Here is a 25709-nt window from a genome sequence, read left to right as displayed (position 1 = left end):
TTATACGTATTGGTGACGTTATGGCCCACAATCGACCTTTACATGTCAGGCTATAAAAGAATTCGAGTGATCTGTGAAGTGTCTTTCCACCTATTAGGTGAGGTGTCGTAGTGGTCTTCGCCACCGGCAATTGTGCTATGCTGCCCAAAACCGCAGCCAGTGCAATATCTGTATATTGCACTGCGGTCGGTGCATTATAACTTATAATGCACTCGTTGTGGTCTACAAAACCGCAACGAGTGCGTTATAAGTTATAATGCACTCGCTGCGGTCTGCAGCAATGCAATATACAAATTATGGCACTGGCGGTGCCTTTGAACTGCCCACGCAGAGTGGTACATATATATATATACAAGTGCACGAAAAAATTTGGAATTTTCAACTAGAGTAGGGACCATGGCACATCGATAAAAGTACTGAAACAAGCTGGAGTAGTGCATGATGTTCAATCACAGTAAAACAATAAAAAGTGTTATATCCCTACTGTGCTCAAGATACCATAACGGAAATGCACAGTAGGACATTACGCATACCAAAAAAAATGGTGCCACACCCCAATTTTATTAATTATCGTTTGAAAAGTGAAATATCCATTACGCTTCGCTGTCGGCTATGTTCAACCCGTTACACAGCAATACGAATCAAGAATTCACCTCTGCAATCTAAATAGCCACTATGAAAAATACGGACGATTCCGTTTAGAAGGGAAGCCATCACGTGCTATCGCCAAATCAACACCTTTCCCTATCAGCAAAGATGAATGGGACACAAAGGAGGGCACTGGTAAGTCCATGAAGAATGCAATGTGGTATGCCAAAAGGCACCTGTCGGGCCAAAGTGACGTCGAACAGTGAAAAAATCAAGCCCATAGCCTTAGCCGTTATCGAGTTACGCTTGTCTGAATGCATCAGTCAGTTACTTACTTACTTACTCAGTCAGTCAGTCAGTCAGTAGAAAATTCCATTGAATAAAAAAAGTTTTAAATTCCATAGCAACTTGTTGAAAGTGTTTTGGGTCGATCTAAAAACTTGTTTGGCCTTAATTTTACCTCACCAATACTGCCTCATTGTCGTCAGGGAAAATTGAGGCTGGTTTTTGGGTGATGTTATTTCGTGGGCCACGCCTACTCCTTTGTGGTCCCTACTATACAGTTACTATTGTACTGTATGATATATATATATACATGTATGCAACATGTGCATATGAAAATTTGAGGTTAACACTCACATAGTGCATCATAATTTTATATGCATTGTACAGCTAAAAAGGAAGTGGACAAAACCAATACTGTACATGACAAGGCTACTGCACAAGAGGTCTAAACAGGAAAGAATGTCATACAGATTTGACCTGTTTGTAACTCAGCTATCATTGTTATAAATTCTAGACTTCAATCATCTTACTAAATTAAATCTACCACACCAAAATGTAGCAAATGATTGTCTACTTCTCAATGCTACCACAGAAAGTGTAGTGTAGGCCTTGTGGTTGCTCTGCATGCTCCAAACATTCATCACTCAACTATTGGCTCAATACTTGCTTGATTCTGAGCAGGTATTGGTGTAATACACTAATGGAACAGTCAATTCTAGGAATTCTCAGCTAATTGCTAATGAATTTAAAATACTAACTTTGTCAAGCTCATAAGTAAGAAATCAAACAGGTAATAACAAGCCTCAAAACCACTTGTAGATTATGCACACAGATAGAAAAAGTGCATCAATATCAAAACAGAAAAACTATAGGATTTTGGGGTTGTCAGAACTTTGTAGCCAAGAAATGGCTGAAATGCTAACAAATGACATACAGTCATAATATAAACTGTCATGTGTTGACATCATTGTACTGATAAATATTGAGTACTGTATCATGTTGAGTGGTGTAGCTCAATATCATAAGTATTTGGTTCTTTAATTTGGTAATAGCTAAAAGATGTATTTCCTACAGGCATAGATCTTTCCAATACTGAAATGCGTCTTAAAGAACATTATCAAGATACACGATTTACTAGAGCAGATGAGGAAATATGGCCATCATGGCCAGATAAGCCTAAACTGTTCACTACCATTGCATTAGTCCATCACAAAAGCAAAGGAAAGTTATAAAATGAAGTTAATGCCATGGCCAGATCCAGGAGCAACGGAGACATCAATACCATGCCTAAAATGCCTCAAGGATCATGTCTAATATCTCTGAAACAAAACATGAGATGTCATTCAACAGAATTGACAGCAGAATACTTAGCACACAACACCATCATTAAAAACATAGCAGATATATTTAGACCTGTGGTTAGTACTGATTCAGAAGATTTACATCCACCAAGAGTCATATTAATTGATGGAGCTCTAGGAATTGGTAAGACATACTTGTGCAAAGAAATTGCTTACCAGTGGTCCCAAGGACAGATTCTTACTGACAAAAGATTTCTTTTTCTTCTTCATGCTCATGATCCAAGACTTCAATCATTAAAACATGTGAAAGATTTGGTTGCACTCTTCTGTGAGTTGGAGAACGAAGAGACGATTGATATGATTTATGGGCACATAAAAGAAACACAAGGAGAAATTCTTACAATTCTATTGGATGGATATGATGAATTTTATGGGGGGTTGCAAAGTAATCATTTGCTCTCCCGCATGATCAGGTGCGAGATTTTGCCTAAATGTGGTGTGGTTATTACATCTCGCTCTTTTGCCTGTGCATCTTTGTGTGGTCAGGCTGATCGTCGAATGGAAATACTGGGCTTTACCAGCAATGATAGGCAGGACTATATCCAGAGAGCATTGGAAAAGAATCCAGCTGACATTGCAACACTAACAGACTACTTCGACAGTCATCCTACTGTAGACAGCCTGTGCCATATTCCACTGAACATGACCATTTTGCTCCGCTTATTTACAAGAAATGACTCAATTCTTCCTCAATCTCGTACCGAGTTGTACGAAAATTTTGTGAGCTGGACCATTACATATCACATTGAGAAAGATGAAAAATGTACAAAGAGCTACAAAGGTGGGATTCTTTCAAGGGATCCATCAAGCAGAAGCTGGCACGGTTTTCATATGATGCATTGGGGAAAGACGTTGTTGTATTCAGTTATGAAGAGGTTCATAGTGCATGTCCAGAAATTGTGCAAAACTGTGGGAGAACCATCCATGGGTTTGGCTTGCTACAAGCTACAGCAGAACATTTCACTACAAATGGGAAGCCTTTGTCTTTCAATTTTGCTCATTCATCAGTTCAAGAGTACCTCGCAGCATATTACATACAATCATTACCTGATGACAGACAGTTGGATCTCCTCAGAGACACATTCTGGGATGAAAGATACCCGAATACATGGATCATCTATGTGGGCCTTACTCAAGGTAGATCTTTTGCATTTAAGTATTTCCTGTCTGGGAACCAGTTCTCTATCACCAGTAGATTTTTTAGAGAGTTCCACATTGACCAGAAAATATTACAAGTTAAAATAAATCGCCTTCACCTCTTTCAGTGTTTTAAGGAAGCAAAAGATGAAACCATGTGTAACATTATAGGTGAATCAATGCAAAACAAACAAGTTGACCTTAGTGGAGAGACACTGCTGCCAAGCCATGTTGTTACCCTTGGTTTCTTTTTATCTCGGTCATATATACTAGATTGGGAGAAATTAGATCTCTCTAGCTGCAATATGCAAGATGTCGGTTGTGGTATTCTGTGGAAGGAATTAGTGTCATCCACACAATCCAAAGTTCATGTCAAAGTTTTGAATTTCTCTGGCAATAAACTTTCTGCGATGTCTGTACCTGCCTTAGCAAACTTAGTGCAGTCATGTGAAACAGAAGAGCTTTACCTTTCTGGCAACTTATTTGGTGATGAAGGAGCCAAAGCATTTACCTCTCATTTATTTGGTGACACCAGTTTAAAACTGCTATTGATGGATGGTAATAACATTTCAGCTGATGTAGCAGAAGAAATTGAACAACGAATCACTACTACTACTTCTTTGCACATTGTTGGGATCACATCTCACCAACTATATGTAAGAAATGAACCAGGAGACCATATTGCTGAAGTGTTGAGATGTTACACTGCCTTAAAAAAAATTAGCATATATAATTGCCCAGTTGATGCTGAGCATCTGGAAGCAATCTTAAACTGGTTAGTTAAGAATGCAAAACTCCACACTTTGCACTTATCACACATTGGCTTGACTGGATCAATGGTTAAATTGTTGATACCAAATGGTCTTCATTAAGATGTTTATCACATTTGTCTATTGTAGAGCCCGAACTGTTTCACATTGCAGCAGATGATCTAATCGACATTGTACCTGTGACTAGCTCTGCTAAAGTAGTAACTATTTCAGATATCAAGATTCGTGCTAGGCATTCTACATACTGGGAGATTACAAAATTTGTAAAACTACATCCGTCATTAATGGCTTTAGAAATTCCAAAGTGTTTACCAAAAGAAGAGCAGTTTGTGGACAGTCTTGTAACTGGCATAGGAACAGCACCATTAATGCAAGAAGTTGATGTTTACCAGAATCAGTTGGGATCTACTGGAGTCCAAAAAATTGCTCAAGGCATCAAGGATATGCCAAGACTAAAATCATTAATCATGAGAGGTAATGACATCAATGATGTTGCTGCAGTAGCCTTAGCTGATAGCCTAGAGAACAAAATTGGTTTGAAAGTACTAAATCTATGTGAAAATAAAATTTTATCCAGAGGAGCTATAGCAATTTCCAACTCCCTTCAGGAGAACAAAACACTTAAAGTACTCAACTTGCAGAACAATGGTATTGAGTCAGATGCAGCACAAGAATTATCCTGTATGCTTGTTAGCAAAACAAATCTGTCAGAATTAAACCTTTCACAAAATAATCTTGGGACTGAAGGTATGATTATAATTGCAAGTGCACCGCAAAAGATTACCACCTTAAAGGTATTGAACGTGAGCTCCAATAAGATACTGATAAAAGCATCAAGTGATATTGCTGAAGTTATCAAAAGCAATACCTCACTGGAGGTGCTAAATGTTTCACTTAACAAATTAGAGAGCTTAGGATGTATTAAACTCTGCAAGGCTCTACAAAAGCAGCACCCTAACCTAAAAGTTTTTAATATTAGCAGTAATGGCCTCAAATCCATGGCAGCTAATGAAATAGCACATACTTTACAAGATAAACAGAAACTGGAGGTGGTGAATGTATCATGGAATGAATTTGAAGGTGGTTTAGCAACAATTGTTGCATCCTTAAAATCCACAAAACTGTTAAAGGAATTGACATTGAGACAGAGTGGTGTTGTGAATCAGAAAGCTGTCAATAAAATCTGCCAAGTTATAAACGAAAATTTATTGCTTGAAGTATTAGACCTGGGATCCACCAAGTTGCACAATATGGGTGCATATAAAATATTCGGTGCTCTAAAAGAAAATACAACCTTGAAGGTTCTCAATGTTTGTCGAAATAATTTTGATGATTATGCTATACAGCAATTATCTGTTTCATTTGTAAACAATTCATCTCTTAGTGAATTATTGCTACATGATAATCCCATCAGTGACCAAGTCATAAAACAATTTGTGTTCAAAATTCTGTCTAACAAACCAAACTTGAAAAACATTTGGGTACCACAAATAAGTAATGAAAGAATGAGAATGGAAATTGATTGGGAAGTAGAAAAGATTAACAGGCAGAGAGCTGAAGATAATAAATTAAATTTTTCTAACTGGTAGCTTATTTTACATGTTATGTACAGTACTTTATTATTTGTATCTATGGTCATGCATTGACATAATTCCTTTCATTTTATATACTGTAGAGTGTAGTATCTAATTACTTTACAATTTTTTTTTCACACAATCAAATAACTTTTACAAGTAAAAATTATTGTACTAATTACTGTGCCAGCTTCTGTACAATTGAAACAAAGCTGGATACAAGTCTAACCTGATGTTAATGTTTTTTGAAATTCATCTATAGATTACAGTAACTTCAGTGGTGCGCATTGGGAGGGCATTCCAAAGTCTTATTAACAATAGGTAGAAGGAACATCAATATTATTGTTGTCTGTAACTAATAAATCTTGTGGGATATTTCACAACACTGGCCAAGAGATTAAATAATACCTTGGTAGCAGTACATATATGCTGAAACTTTAACAAGTAGCTATATATCTTTTGCATAAACAACTTTTACTGTGTCTCTATGTTGGTTTATTGTGGGTAACTTATTGTAGGCACTCAGTGCATGCGTGTTTGCATTCCTTCCACAGATGACTAACAGGAGTGTCGATTGAGTGTTCATTTTTTTAATTATCACTAAACCTTATACAAGTAATAGTTGTAACACGGGCATGAGGGCATACACATCAGGCAAAGCCCGAATGCCCCGTGTTACAACTAATATGTAACACTTATTAGGCTGATAGCCTGTACAAGGCGACCAATCACCCAAGCCAATACGAGTGCAGCCCTCGGTGCAACCACTGGATGTATTATATAGGGTTGGCAATGAAAAAATCAACCTCTATAGTTTTTCCTCCAATTCTGGGTGATCAATCCTACCCAAGTTTACATCAAAACCGAAGGGTAATAATACGGTGATTCCCCTTGCTGTTTCTGTAGCGCGCATTTTAATTTTTCGCGATTTTTCAGGTTTTTAAATAAAAATCTCGATAAAAATGGGCAGTAGTATCAGCGATGCTGTTTAGCACTTCAATGTTTCCATGAATGGTGCATTACATGGTAGTCACTATGCTATCGGATACGGATTCGTATTCTTGGTGAAACAGATGCTGCGAGTTTCTAAGGCCAATGAAACTTGATTACCAGTTTCTCGCTCAGATTTTTGAAAATTTGATGCGGGCGGGCGGTTATTATTAATTATTCATTATTTTTCCAAACCACACATCCAAACATGAAGATTCCTGCTAAAAAACAGTGACATCTAAGGTTTTAAACTCCTATATTCGGCATAGCCGTTCTTCCATATATAGGCATTAAATAGCTAAGGTACGTTACTAATCTATAACAAGTGATTTTTCCATTAGAGTATATCTGATTGCTCTATTAGAGTAAAAGTGACCGTTCTATTAGAGTATTTCGATCTGAAATACCAATAATGAAATTCCATGCGGGTGTATCAAAAGCATGCGGGCGATTACGCGAAACTGCTAATCAAGTTTCATTGGCCTAAATCATAGCGTGAGCAAGGGCATTAGTTCGCGTTGGTACGTAAACACTGTAAATCCCTACTTAATAATAAGGCCCAAAAAGGTACCTGGGAGTTAGTAAACTAACCTTGGACTTCGTTAAGTGAATTTCAGTTGGTTGATTTTTCATTGCAAACCCGTCAAGCACCGTTTTAGCGAAAATTGAAGTACAGCGAATTACCTTTTAAGCAAGTGTATTTTGTAGAGCACCTCACCCAATCACCCAAAACAGCAATGGACAACATTCTAGACGTTCCTGCCCATTTTTATGAAAATGAGCCGAAATCCTTCAAAATTTACGACACGGCTATATCACAAATGGAAGGCATTTGGTCGCTACCGAACCCACCATTTAAAACTAGACCATTGGTAGGCTCCATCCCCTGAGTTACAAGTTAATCCAAAGAGGGTCGATTTTTTTCATTGCCAACCCTATATTATGTATGCACATCTAAAATTTTCGATTATGGGTCAACAGCTAGATGTTCTGGTTACGTTCGGTTATGATAAACGGACATATCCTAAGATATCACGAAGAATTTCCGTTATGCAAGTTTAATGTGTTTTAATCTGTGCTATTGAATCGTTTATGGGAAAACTACGCAGTTCACTAAAGGCCTAGACAGGTAAACTTGCTTGTAGAGTGGCTACTCCGTGCAGAGTGGTAGCTTCGTGATGGGGGCGTGTCCATATTCGAAAACGTGCGGAAATGATTGAATGAATAAGCTATAGCACTAATTTTCACCTTTGCCCAACGTTTTTCAACTCGTAGGATGGCGAGGATAGTAAAACGCTCTCCGTCTGAGTGGTTTTCATAGCGAAATCGAAGTCGTGCATCCCAATCACGCGAATGTTAATCGATCCCACAATCGATTTCAGCATCAATGTCTATATAATAATTGAATAAGAGATATATTACTATACACTACCCAGTTGTAGACCGCGGCTAGCTGGGCTGCATACAAAATTTAGTCCGGCGGTTCCTTTGATCTGAGGTGTGGAAGTGTTACATATTGTGTTAATATGTTTTAGCTTTACACATGCTTTGATTATATAATTCAACATATAGAGTAAGCCACCAATGTTCGACCACCATCGGTTCGGACGCGATTTTTCTTTAAACCTGCAAAGAAAATTTCTGCTCTTGCTATGCCTTTGGAGAGGTCTAGGCCATAAACTCTTGCATGCAAAATTTCAGACCTGCAGCTTTCTTTGTCTGGCTGCAGGAGCTGCAAAAGTGACCTGTCCGAATGTTCTCAATTCTCGGACAAAAATATGTATCATCGGTCGAGTGGCACTGCTAGTAATGCTTGAAGCTGATCTAGTCTTTCTGTGTTTGATATGAAAGAGCAACTCTTATACTCTCCAAATATATACAGATATTTGGCTTAGTCCTTATTGGCTGTGAATTACAAAGCTCCAAAGTCACCTCTGTCGAGCAATCTTAAATTCGGCCACATGTGAAGCTCGTACAAATCAAATAGTTACCTATATCGAATTAAGCTATTTTTATGAACATTGAGAGCATCAGCTACTGTTCAACAGCAAATAGATACATTCACGATGACCGCACATGATTTTTGTCCGAATAGCTGTACATTGCATTTAGGCTTCTCTGACAGTAGACTAGCAGCCTGCCTACTGCACCCAACACACATATACACAATCCAAATCCACTTAAATGGAGTTTTGACAAACCCCTGTATTAAAAATGTCAAAAGTTTCTCTCCAAAATGTCAGGGACATTAACCAGATCGAAACACTCCAATAGAACAGTCACATATTATACAATTGGAGCAGTCGGAAAATCTGAGGGCCACGCTGAGGTATATTCACTATAATAATACTATTAATATATATATGTGAATTTCTTTGATTATAAGGCCCCTATTTGGTGATTATTAGTTTCTCATCCGCCGCCCGCATCCTTCTTAAGCTACCGCATGGTAAGCCATTATTTACTCTGCGCATGCTCAGAAGAACACGTGATACCAAACTGTTATAATTTTTGTTGATGAACGCTACAATGCGTTATATTTCACCAGGAGAACTGTTGTTTTCCTTAGCAAATTGCTGCAGTGCCAGTTGCAATCGTGCTCTATCGACTTCATCAAAGCAGGCTTTCAGTTGGCTGTCGAAAAACAGTTGGCGATCACGAAAAGTAGAATCAGCTGGTGAAGGAAATGTTTGTAGTAAGAAAAAAGACAATTTGGACAAGGTCTGTACATCAGTGTGTTAATATTATAAAATAATGGTATAATGGTAATACCCTCCCGCCCGCATCATAATAATTAGAAAGGCTGGATGAGAAACTATAAGGCCCCTATTCGGTGATAATTAGTTTCTCATCCACCTCCCACATCCTTCTTAAGCTACCGCATGGTAAGCCATTATTTACTATGCGTATGCTCAGAAGAACACGTGATTCCAAACTCTTATGATTTTTTTGTTGATGAACGCTACAATGCGCTATATATCGCCAAGAGAACTGTTGTTTTCCTTAGCAAATTCCTGCAGTGCCAGTTGCAATCGTGTTCTATCGACTTCGCTTTCAGTTGACTATCGAAAAACAGTTGGCGATCACAAAAAGTAGAATCAGCTGGTGAAGGAAATGTTTGTAGTAAGAAAGAAAGACGATTTGGACAAGGTCTGTACATCAGTGTGAAAATAATGGCATAATGGTAATACCCTCCCCCCCGCATCATAATAATTAGAATGAAAGGCTGGATGAGAAACTAATAATCACCAAATAGGGGCCTAATAATCACCGAATAGGGGCCTAACGCTTAAATACTGATTACACGTGATAATACATTAACATTGGCTGATCGTTATATTAGAGTAAGTGACTGCTCTATTAGAGTATTTCGATCTGGCTAATATCCTGGACATTTTAAAGAGAAACTTTTGACATTTTTAAGACTTGGGGATAGTCAAAACCCCATTTAAGTGGATTTGGATTGTGTATATGTGTGTTGGGTACAGTAGGTAGGCTGCCTACTGTCAGAGAAGCCTAAATGTAATGTAGCTATTCGGGAAAAAATCAAGGTGCGGTCATCGCAATCTGCCAGATTCATTATGGCTGACTTCTCGCGTTTCAGCAGCGTAACTAACATGCTCATTGACCTTAACATTCCCAGCTTAGAACACCGCAGACAAGTATCTAGTATCACCCTCCTCTACAAAATTGTTCATAATCTCATTGATATATCTCCAGTTGATTTAATCCCTGTCACTTCTAACACCAGAGGACATGATCAAAGATTTCATCATATCTATGCAAGGACCAATCAGTACAGTAATTCATTCTTCCCTAGATCAATTAGACTGTGGGATTCACTCCCACCTGACCTAATCCAACAACAATCATTACAAATTTTTAAGTACCAACTGAAATTATTATTACTTTCCCCTACCAATCAGTAATCCCATAATCAATCATATTGTAAAACATTTTGTATGCATGTTTCATATGTGCGTTAATCCTCAAACTGAGGCTGCACATTTTTGGAAAATAAAAAATAAATAAATAAATAAAATCGTATATGTATCTAATTATTATTATTATTATTGTTTACTGAGCAGTCAGCCCTGCTGGTGTGCTCAGGAATCACATAAACAAATACATTAGGTACAATAATATGATTGGAGTCTAGCTGTAAATAGATCAGTATCTGCAATTTCAATTGTATCAGTTGGTAGTATGTTCCACTCGTTTATTGTTCTTGAGAAATAGCTGTTTTGGTATGCCGTGGTGGATAATTACTACTGAACAGTAGCTGATGCTCTCAATGTTCATAAAAATAGCTTTGAATTCGATATAGGCAACTATTTGATTTGCACAAGCTTCACATGTGGCCGAAAATAAGATTGCTCAACAGAGGTGACTTTGGAGCTTTGTAATTCACAGCCAATAATAACTAAGCCAAATATCTGCATATATTTGGAGAGTATAAGAGTTGCTCTTTCATATCAAGCACAGAAAGACTAGATCAGCTTCAAGCATTACTAGCAGTGCCACTCGACCGATAATACATATTTTTGTCCGAGAATTGAGAACATTCGGACAGGTCACTTTTGCAGCTCCTTCAACCAGACAAAGAAAGCTGCAGTTCTGAAATTTTGCATGCAAGAGTTTATGGCCTAGACCTCTCCAAAGGCATAGCAAGAGCAGAAATTTTCTTTGCGAGTTTAAAGAATATTTGCGTCCGAACCGATGGTGGTCGAACATTGGTGGCTTACTCTAGCTACTTCATGCATAGTCTGGTTGAGGATGGCACTGTTTATATAGTATGCTATTGTTTCTTGTAGGGACAAATATTTGGGTAAGACTATATTATGTATGTTAAAATAAATCCAGAAACTCCTCACATAAGGGTATATATGATGGACCTGTTATACTGGAAGTTCATCAGTTCCATATTAGGAAGGTTGATGTCTTCAGCCAGCCACATGATATGGTCCTGGTAAGAATTGTGACATTTGTATAGGAACTATATTGTATAATATTGTTATTGCGTATGTATGATTATTAGGGCACATGATTGTTCAGATGAACAAATCCCTTGTAGCCATGTAGCTGTAAGATGGTTATATACAAATCCATAAGTGTGTTATTCTTTTCATGTTTGAATTGCACAAAATGCCTAGAACCTACTGTATAACAATTAAGTATGCATATATGTGTACACAAAAGAGGTATAGCCTCTTTGATCATTTTGTGCTATTTATAGTTATACAGTACAGCATAATTGTAACATGGAACAGCCTAAACTGCTCTTTTTATTTAGCAATTATGATGTAGAAGTGCACTGATGCAAATATCAGTATTGGTATCAGTACCGATATTCGGTATAGGTAGAAGTTGACATTTTAGCAGATATTTTACTTAAGTACTATCATTGTTCAGCTTCCTCTTTCATATAGCACTGTGGGCATAAAGGTAAAGTTCTTTATAGTGGCCAAAGGTTCAATTCCTAAGTTAGGTTTTTTTTCTTTGCTCAGACCTTTTCATCACACCTTTTTTCACAAGTCTTCATTTTTTTTTTCTTTTACAAAAGCATTTTGGCAACCACCATTTTAGCTATTTGGTCATAATGTTTTTTAACATTTATTGTAGTGTCCATACTGAAAACTTTATGTTCAGATGAAACCAAACACTAAAGAATATCAGTATTGGAATTGGTAATTTTCATTATATCAGTTATTGGTTGATAAAATTCCATATTGGTGCACCTCTACTATTACCATATTACCTATTGCCTACTTGTACTGCTGCAACAGAAAAAATACAACATGTCAACACTGAAGTCACAATCATCAGTGTCCTACTGTGTACTTGAAACCTGGAAATTTAGGTGATGAACCTGCCACACAACAGAGAAATATAACACAATGTAACAATGAGATAGCCACATCCCCACACTGTATAACTTACTACCCAACCATTCTGTAAAACATGCTACAGGATATTATGAGTAAATGTGCTCAATCCTGTCCTTGCAAGTTCTAGTGGTTTACTTTATTTTTGTGCAAAAGTTCATGATAAAAATTTAATGCAAAAATATTTTTGGATGAGTTACACTGAATGACAATCATTTTACATGCATGACTGTTCTACTAGAGTATCTCAATCTTTTGTAGCTACAGTGGTAAACAATTCTAGTCACATTCGTGATTCTTATTGTGTCTTAGTGTAAAGCTAACTGAATGCTACAGTGTTAATTAAAGGTAGTAAGCCTCACAGTTTATGCTTCAAAACTTTCTATAGCTAGTTAAACAAAAAAATCAAGTACAAAGTGGATGTTACGCCAGCAGTGATTGTTAACACAAAATGGCTATTTCACCGGCAGTCCCATCATTTAAATCCGCATTACTTCTGTGAAGGTAAGTTTATAGTGAGTTTGAGGTGAGCTAGGGTTGGCCCAACTCTAGTTCGCTTACCATAAACTTATCTTTAGCATACAGACACTGAAAGACCAGAGCTTTACCCCAGTAAAATAGAGTGGTAAAACCTAATTTGCTACCAACATCAAAGTCAATTTTGTTAATTATATACATAGTTTTTACCACATCAAAATAAATTTGGGTGGAGTAGAGCACTCTACTGCTCTTTAGGAAGGCCCCTGAAGACATCATTATGCTTAGCAGGTAAACCTTAGTTAGCGTTGAGTTCAATTTTGGTTTCTTCTTCACTTTTGTTACTTCACTATGTAAAGGTCGCTTCAGTAACACATTTATAAGGTAGAAACTTAGGAAGGATGGTTAGGATACTGGTTAGAAGGTTAGGGGGTCCCGGGTTCAGACTTGCTTACTGTCACCTTTTTTTCCATTTTCTTATGTCTATTTTTTTAATGTGACTGCCGGCAAAATATAACCTGTCTTTTGAGTAAGAAATTTTCTTATTAAAAAGTAATGTATTTACTCCATACGTAGAAACACATGGGGCCTTCATGACTGATATACTTGTGTTGTAGTATACTGTACTATATAGCAATACAAAGATCCTAAATACAAAACATTATATCTATGTAGTTTCACTGACTTCTACAATTGTTTACTACATTCTTGCTTCACCACCCACAAACAAAGACTACTGTTGCTATTGCTATGGTGTTAAATACTGTATATTGCTTTGCATCATCTCAAGTGAGGTCTCCAAATTTTTGGAGACGCAAAAGCCAAAATTTTATTTAGAGATTTTATCTAACTTGCTGAGCTTTAGAGTTAGTAAAATCATCTTAGTACAATAACTGTTACAAATTTATATGTGCGTAAAGTTTCTGTACACAAAGTCATGCAGATAATAAATAGCTTATGTAAACATATGTGCTTGTTAGCTACACAACTTATGATGTTTAAAACTCATTGATATTTAAACAGATTTCCATTACATTACTAAAGGTTTGTACCTTGACAATTTACTGGCATGTGGAAGAAAATTTGACTAGTTTGTATAAGGAAGGCATTACAACAAATTGCACTATCACTGACTGCTCTATTAAAGTACTTCAATTGTGTGATTGGTGCATATCATACAGTAGTAACTGTATATTAGGGATCATGAAGCTTTGCACTTTTAAAATATTGGCCTGAAACCAGCCTCACAATACCTTCGTGGTAGGCTGGGTATAACCAAGCCCAAAGTGCCTTCGGTGTGACCCAAAATGCTTCCAATAGGTCACTACATTACAATGCACACATCATGGACTTACCTGTGTCCTCCTTTGTGTCTCATTTATCTTTGCTGACAGTGCAAGGTGTTGATTTGTGGTACAGTAGCTAGTGCATGATGGCTTCCCTATATAGTAACAAAAATTGTCCATATTTTCTGTAGTGAGTAGATCAATTGTAGAGGCACTTCTCAAACTGTTCATTATGCAACAGGCTGAACATAGCTGAAAACAAAGTGTAATGTCCACTTCACTTTTCAGCCAGTAATTGACAGTTGGGGCATGCATTCAGGTGCCATTCTTTCTTTTGATGTGGTATGCACAGATAATAATGTTACAAAAAAGTAAACAAACAACTACAAGGAAATATTAGGAACTTTAAGTCTGATAAGGGAGCAAATAAGTAGTGAAACAAGGAAGGTCACCTACACCTGCAATGGACATTCAGTCCCTAATTCATCTATATCCCACATAAATTAGGGATTGAATTCCCACTAGCATATCTGTAGGTGTAAGCAACCTTCCTTGTTTCACCACTTGTTTTTCTATTTAACTTAAAATTTGTTGTACTTGTTGTTTAGTGTGTAGCCTCTTATTTGACTGCTGATACTTTGCTAATAGTTTTATAGACATAGAGCACATGTTTTTTTTTTCTGAGCACTGCATGCTAATACAACACACGAAGTAGAATTTCCACAGATAGCTATGATAATTTACTAATAATTCTGGTGTAGTAAACTAGAACTTTTATTTATAAGGTAGAAATTGAGTGAGATGAGCAACTGGCAACAGTGGTGGAGTGGTAAAGAGTAGGTGATGAGATCCCTGGTACGTATCAGCCCTGGAAAAAATTTTTCTGGTGTTTTAAATGCATTTTTTTTATTTCACAGTGACTGTTCTATTACAGTATTTTGATCACACTTTTTTCATGTTTGGTTTTTACTTTAAATCTCCTTAGCTGATACTCTCAGTACTTTCAAACCACAAAAGGATAGCACTACAATAGTTACGTCATGCACAGAACAATTTTCAAGTTATTCTGTCAGGGCAATTACCCTGTAGGCATGACAACAAATTGCTTTTGTATTTTTTTTAAATTGCACAGATTAACTCACTTGTTCTTAATCTGATCTGCACAAATTTGGACTGTAAATGTGCTGCATTATGCTCCTATCCTGCATTATGCTCCTATTGCTCCCCAAATTTGAATTAAATCGAATAAAGCACACATGAGTCATTTTGGTTTTTCTAAAGTGTTTGAAAACAAAAAGAATATGTAAGAAGAAAAATATGAAGAAAATAAGATGAACTTTGAAGGTATGTATCTCAGTGATGCCTGGGCCAAATTTGAAGTGAGAGGTGCCCCAGGACATGGCATCACCTTGATCTACAGAGTCTGTGGATCCATACTTCCACACAGTTAAAGTGAAACAAAAAACCCAGCTTAAGTGTGTGTGTTTGTGTGTGCGTGCGCGTGCTTGTATGCATGTGTGCGTGTGTGAGCTGTTGCTTCCATATCAACAATACAGGTGTCCTTAATGCAGAAAATGACATTACAGTGTACATACGTATGTGTGTGCGTGTGTTGGTGGGTAGGTATACCTATACTGCTAAGCTCCACAAGTAACACATGCACCACTTGTTAGCGATGTGGCTATCAGCAGTACCATGTCCCTGAAAGGGTACGACTTCTCCATTGTTGGCTTTGTAAGCCAACAATGGGGTTCATATCATGCATACACATCATGTGCTATAGTGCAGTTTGCTACCCAGGAGCAGGTCCCCTTTATTGTCCTTTGTCTATCCACGCTCCTAGGGATCCACTTAACAGGCTGGTAAATAGGTCACTCAGTGCCCTTTAGATGGGAGGGTGACTTTCCAATAGGGATTAGGACAGAGATGTAAATCAATTCTTTGGTGTAATCTTTGAACAAGCAAAAGAAGAGAAAAAAGTGTTGCATGTGAGTGTGTGCATGTGTGTGTTACATACTCATAAAGGCTACGTACAAGTAACTGCATGTGCAGAAATATCAGAAAACCATAGACATCTAATTGTGTATACATTTCAGCTTGTCCATGAAACATACATTGTATGCACTACGGTATGCCAAAAGGCTGGAGCGACGTCAAACAGTGAAAAAATCAAGCCTGTAGTCTTAGCCATTATTGAGTTACAGTACAGTTGTCTGAAGGCATCAGTCATTCAGTCAGGCAGTCAGTCAGGTATGCAGTGAGTCAACAGAAAATTCCAAAAAATCTTTCGTAGCAAAACTTTTTGGAAGTGTTTCAAGTCATACTAAAGGCACTTTTGGGCTTGGTATACCTGATCAATACTGCCAAGATCTGCTGTGATGTGTTTGAGGAGATATCATCAACTAATCATCCTATACCATCTAATGTTGACCTGGCCTACTCCGAGGGCCATCTCCTTCGGTAATGCTACTATCTGTCCAGCACATTGACAGCCAGGGCTGGAGAGGACAGCAAGGACAGTCCATCTATCCCAGGAAATAATAAATAAAAATAATATAATAAAAAAACATATTGCTATACACTTCCTGCTTGTACACACTGCATGTACATTATTGCTCAGTTAATCCAACAAGTAAACCACAACTTTGTCACATCGTTTATCACATGTATTCACAGATGTACCATGAAGCCATCTATTGTCAATGGCAAAATTTTATACCATATATGTCATGTACATTCTATAAATTGTACTATGGCCTTGATGCTGTAGTAGTACCGCTGGTTTCTTTTAACAATTTTCTGGCCAAAATTAAGTATTAGAGTGATTAAGGTATTTAAAACCTCGACTGGAGCAGGAATCATGAGATAAGAGTCAGTTAATCATCTCCATATGATTTGTACAACCCCATACCTAGCAACCTGCTCACAGAGACATTTAATAAAACTGTTTGCATGGTGATGAATGTGCATGCTTGTTAAAAACATTACTATAAACTTGAAAGTAAGGGCTGCCAAGCGGAACAGGGCAGTAACTGGAGCCCTTCAACTTAATTTCCTTATATCTGTGCACGAATTACTACATGTATGCAGCAAAGAACAGCTGTACAGGTGGATAAACCAAGCACACTCAGCATGCATGGCATAATCAAACTGGGTAGTCTGAGGCATGACCTCCCCCCATACCTTTCCCCTGCCAAGACAATTTACCAACGCTAAAATGCACTCTATATTTTATTGTCAATTGCACTCCTCAGAGTGTACTCAAACAACCAGTATATGGTATACTGCATAAAAGTGATCATTTATAAAATAAGTACATAGATTGTAATTAAGAAATGGTTCAGTATAGCGGTGGTGATTCTAGAGCTTACAAACAGGGAAGGAGGTGCACAGAATAGATGTGGCAGTATAAAAAGTAGGAGGTCTATGAGCTACATTCCCAAAGCCTTAGGATTTTAGAATGGCTTAAAAGTGATGCTACAAAAAAGTTGAAGGTTGAATACAGGTTTTAAAGCCTGGGGAAAATATGCACTTCACCATTTTTTCACAGCTTAGCATGGATAGCATATGTACAGGTATATATGCAAAATCAATGTATACAAAATACACAAATAATTATGCTAGCAGCTGTCACTACACATTTGAACTATATCTTAACCAGGCTTGTTGTAATTGTAATGGTAATTGTAATTAATTACTAATCATTACCATTTTTTCAAGTAATTACTGTTAGAAATTGTAATTAAACAGGTAATTAATTACTGATCATTACCAAATAATGGGTAATTATAATTGTAATGATTAAATCTGGTAAGTAATTACAACAAGCCTGATCTTAACACATTGAGCCACACAAAATATGCCCCTGGGCCACACAAAATATGCCCCAGATCTACTGTATGTTACACATCACACTACCACTAATCACATAGATGAATAGTATTAACATAGCTATGAGGAAGTAAGAAACTTTCCCTACTAATTCAATCATCCACTGAATAAGAAACACTTTAGAAAGGGAAGCCATTACGAGTTCACTTTACAGGAAATACAAAGTCATGGGACAGAACTGTAACTGATACAGAGTACCATACACGCACACATGGTCAAATCAAATTAAAGCCACAAGCTTATCCCATACTGTTACACACACAAACAATCACAAGCAAGGTACTATTTATGACTGTGCTCTGGGAAAAACAGTATTATTGTCTGTTTAAAAGTATTGAGAAATGGTGGCTTTAAGTATTTAACATGTTGTAGTTTGCCAATGGCTAAAGCTACATGTACCAAATTTTCACACATTTTATAGGAATTCCTACCTTCCAGAGCATCCACTGTACAAGTAGCCAACAGCTAAGTTTCCCAACATTGTAGACATTTTAAAACTCTAAATCAGGCAAGCTCCAATAGGGTGGTGGGTGGAGGGGAGGGCAAGAGGTTGTTTACAAAATGAAAGAGCAGTGTGTTGGGATGAATTAGGCCCGATTATGGGCCATTCAGGTCTCAAAATGACAGGAAATGTACAGCACAGATCTTAATTTAATACCACGGAGTTGTTCCGACACATACAGCCACATACAGCCATCCCCAGAGCTCCATTAAGGCCCCTGGAAACTCATACAGCTTACCACTGTGCTTGGGAAAAGCAGCCAGCAAAAGCATACCACTCAAGCCTAGGTGATTTTGACAGTGAAATTTGATAGTGTATAAATATAGCTTTGTGTTCATGGTGAAAAATCAAATCTGCTGTCATGGATGATAAGACAGATCCAGTCACATTAATATGTATCCACATGTGTATAAAACCTAAAATAGCTTTTAGCAGGAAAATTAAATTAAACTCCAACAGTATGCACATTCATACTTATCTACCACAATATGAAATCAGATATAGCTATCAAAGCTCAGGCTTGTCTGCCTAAGGCATACAATTACCAACAATGGTAAACTTCTTACACTATCCCAATTAATAACACAATAGGGAACTTTCATACAGGTACATAGTTGGTTTATGAACAAACCTAGACATGTGCATTTGTGGCTTCATAGGTTCTATACATTGAGAAGGGTTATTATGGCAGAAGACTTACAGCCTGTTTAAACTAGCCATCTAGTTTGAATTATATATCTCGAATCAGAGTGATTTCCAAGTTAGTGTAAATGTATACCATATTGAATTGAACTGCTCTGAAATGGACTTGTAGGTCTGGTTCAAAATAGTTTGCTCCAATTACCCAGTGTAAACAGTTTCCAGCCTGCAGTTCGATTTGGCTTTAATAAATGGAGTAAAGATACAGAGAACTACAGCTAAAATGGCGACTGTAATGAAGAAATGAAGCAACAGAGAAGTATTTAGGCGACGATACAGAAAGACAACCTCAAGAACAACATAAGGACTAAAAAACAAACTGGTACGAGTGCGGGTGAATAGTAAATTTAACTCCACAGAATTGAAAGATTGTCGCCAGCACTTAACACTAGATCATGCCAAAAATAATTGAGAGCAGAAATCCTTCAACTTCAAGTTTTTTTTTGGTTGATTGGAGTGAGCCCGACCTTCGTGTTTATAAACACCACTCAAAGCAATCTCATCCATAGCGATCTATAGTATACACAGGCTGTTAGTGAATGGTATACATATGTGTAAAATGTTTGCCTCACTACCAATGGTAATGTAAGATTACATACACTACATAGCTGATGACAACAAAATGAAGTTATATGAAAATTACATGTACTTATATATTGCATCAGCAAAGGAGAATTTTGTGATGCTTTTTTGCCTTAGATTGCTTCATTGTACATCTGTGTATGTACGCAATACATGTGATAAAGGATGTGACAAAGGTCCAATCATGTGGTGTGATCTGTTGTTGGTTTAACTGAGCAATTAATATACACACATGTATAGTGTGTACACGCAGGAAGTGTAGCAATATGTTTTTATTTCCCAGGCTAGATGGACTGCCCTTGCCACCACCCTCAGCACTGTCAAAGTGCTGGACAGCTGTATCACTCAAGGCCACCAGAATCAATGCGGTCCTCAAAGTAGGCCAGGTCAACATTAGAGAGTAGTGTTCAATGATTGCCCAGTGTCAGAAAACATGACACAGCTAATGACACAAAACAAAATGTAGTTATATGAAAACTACATGTACTCATACAGTTGCATAAGCAAAGAGAAGTTTTATGATGCTCTGTGCTTAAGATTCAGATGGCAGCCTGTTGACCTGCCTCAGACTAGCATATGCAATAAATCCTTTTGTGTGGAGCATGCTTTTAGTTGTCCATGTGACGGCTTTCCTTCTATTCGCCACAATGAAGTTTGAGACTTTAACTGCCAGTATACTGAATGAGGTGTGCAATGATGTTGGTGTTGAGTCTGCTAGATCATGAGCCTCTATGGTATTCTACTGCCAATATAAAAATTGGTGCCCGCCTTGATGTGTTGCTAGAGACTTTTTGGGTTGAAATAAGCAGCATGCGTATTATTTTTATGCTGGGGTGTTTAACCCCTTTGCGTGCTCCTATATTTGCTTCCCACTCTTCAGGTGCTACTCTGTTCATAAACAAGAGAAATGTTAGGCTTATGATGAATGGATTTGGGTGGTAGAGGGACCATGTTTTTCACCATTGGTGTTAGCAGCTACTGGTGGGATGGGTCCTACTGCTACTACTGTGTTTAGGAAACTTGTCTCTGTGTAGGGAGTGTTAATTATACTAAATGTCTGTTCTGGCTGCGATATACTGTAGGCTGTTTTTCATTAATTAATAAGATCTGTTGTGATGTGTTTGAGGGGTCATCGGTCATCAAATAATTGTCCTATACCATCTAATGTCGATCTGGCCTACTCCGAGGGTCATCTTGATTCTGGCAGCCTTGGGTGAAGCTGCTACATATTTCCAGCTGTCTGGCACTTTGACAGTCAGTACTGGAGGTGGTAGCAAGGGCAGTCCATCTAGCTCAGGAAATAATAAAAAAACATATATTGCTAAACTTCCTGCTGGTACGTACACCATGTACAATTTGATTTTTTGTTTAACTTCATGGTAGTCGGCAAAAGCCATTCTAAATTATTGCCCAGTTAAACCAACAACACATCACGCCACATAGTTTGACCTTTGTCATATCCTTTATCACATGTATTGTGTACATACACAGATGTACCATGAAGCCAATGGCAAAATTCTATACCATGGTTGATTTGTCATGTACATTCTATAAAATGTAGTATGGTCTTGAACTCTTGATGTTGTAGTGGTACAGCTGGTTTCTTTTATATAATTTCTAGCCTAAATTAAGTATTGGAGTGTAGGGCTGGGCAATAGTGAGTTTTTCAATGTCCGAATGATAGTAAGACAACTGTTCACGATAGACAATAGTATAACGATAGTGAAAATTAATCTATTACCTACTTATTAGCAGAGATATGCAAGGAGGGATATACTTATGGATATGTTTTGACTAATAGACTAAACAGCCTCTTTAGTTTGTTTTTTGTTCCCAAATATTATTTTTGAAGTGTTTTGCATGAATATTTGCTTATTTTTACATGTTAATTACTGTCCGATAGTAATTTTTCAAACGATAGGCGATACACGATAGCGATACTATTCCGATATTCTGATATGTTCATACTATCCCCCAGCCCTATTGGAGTGATTAAGATATTTAAACCTTGACTGGAGCGGGAATCATGAGTTAAGAGTCAATTATAATCATGTCCATATGTACAACCCCGTACCTAGCAATCTGCTCACAGAGACATTTAATGAAACTGTTTGCATGGTGATGAATGTGCAGCTTTGTTAAAAATATTGAAAGTCAGGACTGCCTAGAGAAATCAAGGAGCCCGGGGCAGTAAGAACAAGTGGAGCCCCTCAACTTAATTTCCTTATATCTGTGTACAAATTACTACATGTATGCAGCAATACTACAGCTGTACAGGTGGATAAACCAAGTACACTTAGCATGCATGGCATGCTCATGCTAGGGTAGTCTGAGGCATGTCCTCCCCCCCATACCTTTCCCTCACCAAGACAATTTACCAATGCTAAAATGTACTCTATAGAGGCATTCCATTGTCAATCACACTCCTCAGAGTGTACACCAAGTCAAACAACCAGATCAGTTATATGCCAGTCAATATGCTATACATATAAAAGTGATCAGTTATAAAATAAGTACGTAGTTTGTAATTGACAAATAGTTCAGTATAACGGTGGAAATCCTAGAGCTTACAAACAGGGAAGGAGGTACACAAAATAGATGTTGTAATATGGCTTTAGGAAAAGTAGAATTACAAGGGGGTCTATGAGTTACATTTCCAAGAGCCTTAAGAGCTTAAAAGTGATGCTACAAAAGAGTTGAAAGTTAAATACAGGTATTAAAGTACCTTTCAAGCTATGGGATTCCTGGGACAAAAATGTGCTTAACCATTTTTTTACAGCTTAGCATGATGGATAGTATATGTACAGTATATGAAAAATCAGTGTAAACAAAATACACATTACAGTGAAACCTGTCTATAATGGTCACCTTGGGACCAGATATGTCTGGCCTTTATATACAGGCGGCTGATATAGAGAAAACCTGTATAAGGTGGTCTGCAGCATTTTAGTGGCTATGACCTTAATAAATGAGTAATTATTATTAAGAGGCTCGCGCCAACAGCAATACTGTAATAATTTTATACAGAAAGGGCAAGGTGAGCTTGTTACGAATGTTGGTTATAGCTATTGAATATGTTTAAGCAATGAAGCCTGATAGTTTGTATAGCATTCATTGAAAGGCAGGAAGTGTGATAATTGCGCATTCGTTGAAACGGTGCCGTGATGTCAGACTATTGGCTTAACAAGCCATCATAAAAGGAAATGAAGGATGAAGTTATGTACACAGTGATTCATAGACAAATTCTTGGTTGCCGTTATACGCGTTAGACAGGTGACTGCTTAATGCAGACCACAATACATACATTTGTATGGGAAAATATTTGGGACCTCGTGACCGTGGCCGTTATGAAAAGGTGACCCCTTAATCCAGGTGACCGTAACACAGGTTCCACTGTACAAGGAAATAATTATACTAGCAGCTGTCATTACACATTTGGACTATACACTAGCCACACAAAATATATCTCAGGTCTACTGTATGTTACACATCACACTACCACAAATCACATAGATGAATAACCTAATGTAGATATGAGCATAGATTATATATTCCTTACCATATAATGTATGATATGAGGAAGTAAGAAACTTTTCCTACTAATTCAATCACGCATTGAATAAGAAACACTTTAGGAAGGGAAGCCATTACCTTACAGGAAACACTAAGTCATGAGACAGAACACATTACCATACACACAGACACACAGAGACACACTCTCACATGCATACACGCACGCACGCAGGAAATAATTATACTAGCAGCTTTCTGTTCATGGCACTTATTAAGTGACATTTGGAAATGTAGTTTGGTTGGTGCAATATTATGTGGATCAAAAATAACATACATACTGTACATAGTACACGATCGTTGAATGTTTCTGATAATTATTGTAAAACAAATACTTCTTCTATTTTACCAATAAATGTCTCAACACAGATGCCTCCAATCATTGTTATGAACTATGCACAGATTTGGTTAGTTGAGGCATGCAAGGGAGCTCAGTTTATATGGTGAGATCACACTCACACCGTTATGCAGTGGATTGACTTTATGTGTAAGTTGAATATGTATTTACTGTAGGCTCCCAAACAGCTCACAACAAATAATATACTGTGATTAAAGTTACCCTAGCCAACACAGTTCTCAACAAGAAATAAAGGTTACACAATTAGGGCTCAATCCAGAGGTGATTTGGAGTAGTTCAAACTAATGGTCTAGAGCTAGTGTACTGGAATATACATACATTAAAAGCTATTTTAGGTTTTACATGTGTATGTATTAGACAAATAAACTTTCCATCCCAAATCACTACAAGAAACTATTTTCATAATCCTTTTTCAACACTTGACCACCAAAACAAAGGGTCTGGTGAAACTGAGTATAAAACGTTTGGCAATGTTGGAATATAATATTATGTAGACACCTCCAATTAGATTGCTCCATTTCAAATTGATTATGTAATGCATACATTTCAAAGGATTCACAGCATTACTTCCAGCAAATTTACAAGTTAAAGTTGTGGTGAAAATGACGCACAAGCTCATCATTTCTGTTGGGTTCATTTTAATGTTGTACAAATGAAGTAGCACCATCAGGTTGTTGCTGCTATAAGTGGATCAGGTTATCATGACGTAAACATAGCACTTATGTATCACGTAAACGTCATCCAACCAAAGCTCAAACTCTTTGCACAGTTTCCCCATACTCTTTTTTGGGGGCTGAGACTAACTCCTTTTACAAACACTAAGAATTGTTAACCTCACAGAGTACTGAATCATTACTGGACAATCCTTTTCCAGTTGACAAACAAATGAGTATGAGTCTGAGTGTGATACTTGTGACAAAGCAATGACTTATCTAGGATACTTTGCATACAAAATATTAGCCTGATTGATTGAAGCAGGGCCAGTAGAAATACGAGGTCAAAATATAATCTATATATAAAGCTTAAAAAGGTCAGTCTGTCTGTCTGTCATCATTCCTTTGGCATCCAATGATTTTCTTGCCAGCTGATGCACGTATCAAAGCATTTTTTGTGCCAAACAAAGCACTCATCATCTAAGAATTTCCTCACTTTGAAATGAACCTTCTAACTGCCATCGTTTGTTGTTACAGCACAATTAGTGCAAGGGTGTAGACAAAAACTTGCTTGAATTCTTTCTGTAAAGTGCAAGTAAACTGCAAGTAAACACTTACACCGGTCAATGCATACATGCATACGGTTTTTAATGTATTTCTAATGTTAGAGGTTTAGTTAAATGGTCAAGGCGCGCACCTTATGAACCAAAGGTCTGAGTTCGATTCTGGGTGGTGACATCTAATTCTCTTCTTTTTTTTTGCTTTGGCAACTCTTTTAGTGCATCTTTTTTCCCTATATTATAAGAACTTCTCATATAACATTTTCTCTCTAATTCTGAACCTTCAACATTCTTTTCTGAATGTGTGCCATTTTATTTTCACTCTCAGTGTAAATACTTTGATTATAATGCCTTGTATGGAAATAAGGATAATTTTGGTGAGCTGGAAATACAAACATGAGACTACACTGTATCTATAGAGTAGATACTGTTTCAGCATTATACATTTAGAATGAGTATCCTAACCATTGTCAGTCATTTGTCACTAACTGAAGCAGTGTAACTATGGAGCAATGAAATCTTCCACATATAGGGCAGGCTT

The 25709-nt window shown here is 37.3% G+C and overlaps 1 protein-coding gene and 1 long non-coding RNA gene across 2 annotated transcripts; one reads left to right on the top strand and one right to left on the bottom strand.

Annotated features, from left to right (window-relative positions):
* The first annotated feature begins 2120 nt into the window (after positions 1-2120).
* LOC136253787 (ribonuclease inhibitor-like) lies at positions 2121-5730 on the top strand. The gene is made up of 2 exons (XM_066046445.1): positions 2121-3015; positions 4271-5730. Exons 1-2 carry the CDS (start codon positions 2121-2123, stop codon positions 5728-5730), a joined length of 2355 nt encoding a protein of 784 aa, XP_065902517.1.
* A 4819-nt stretch (positions 5731-10549) lies between these two features.
* LOC136254792 (uncharacterized) lies at positions 10550-17942 on the bottom strand. Its single transcript, XR_010700751.1, has 3 exons — positions 16704-17942; positions 15496-15628; positions 10550-12574 (listed from the first exon to the last, which is right to left on the bottom strand). It is a non-coding gene; the product is annotated as an uncharacterized lncRNA (long non-coding RNA).
* Between the last annotated feature and the right edge of the window lie 7767 nt (positions 17943-25709).

Source organism: Dysidea avara, chromosome 4 (assembly GCF_963678975.1).
Source record: "Dysidea avara chromosome 4, odDysAvar1.4, whole genome shotgun sequence".
Taxonomy (NCBI): domain Eukaryota; kingdom Metazoa; phylum Porifera; class Demospongiae; order Dictyoceratida; family Dysideidae; genus Dysidea; species Dysidea avara.
The sequence above is the reverse complement of the archived record's forward strand: the minus strand, read 5'-3'. Positions and strand labels throughout refer to the sequence as shown.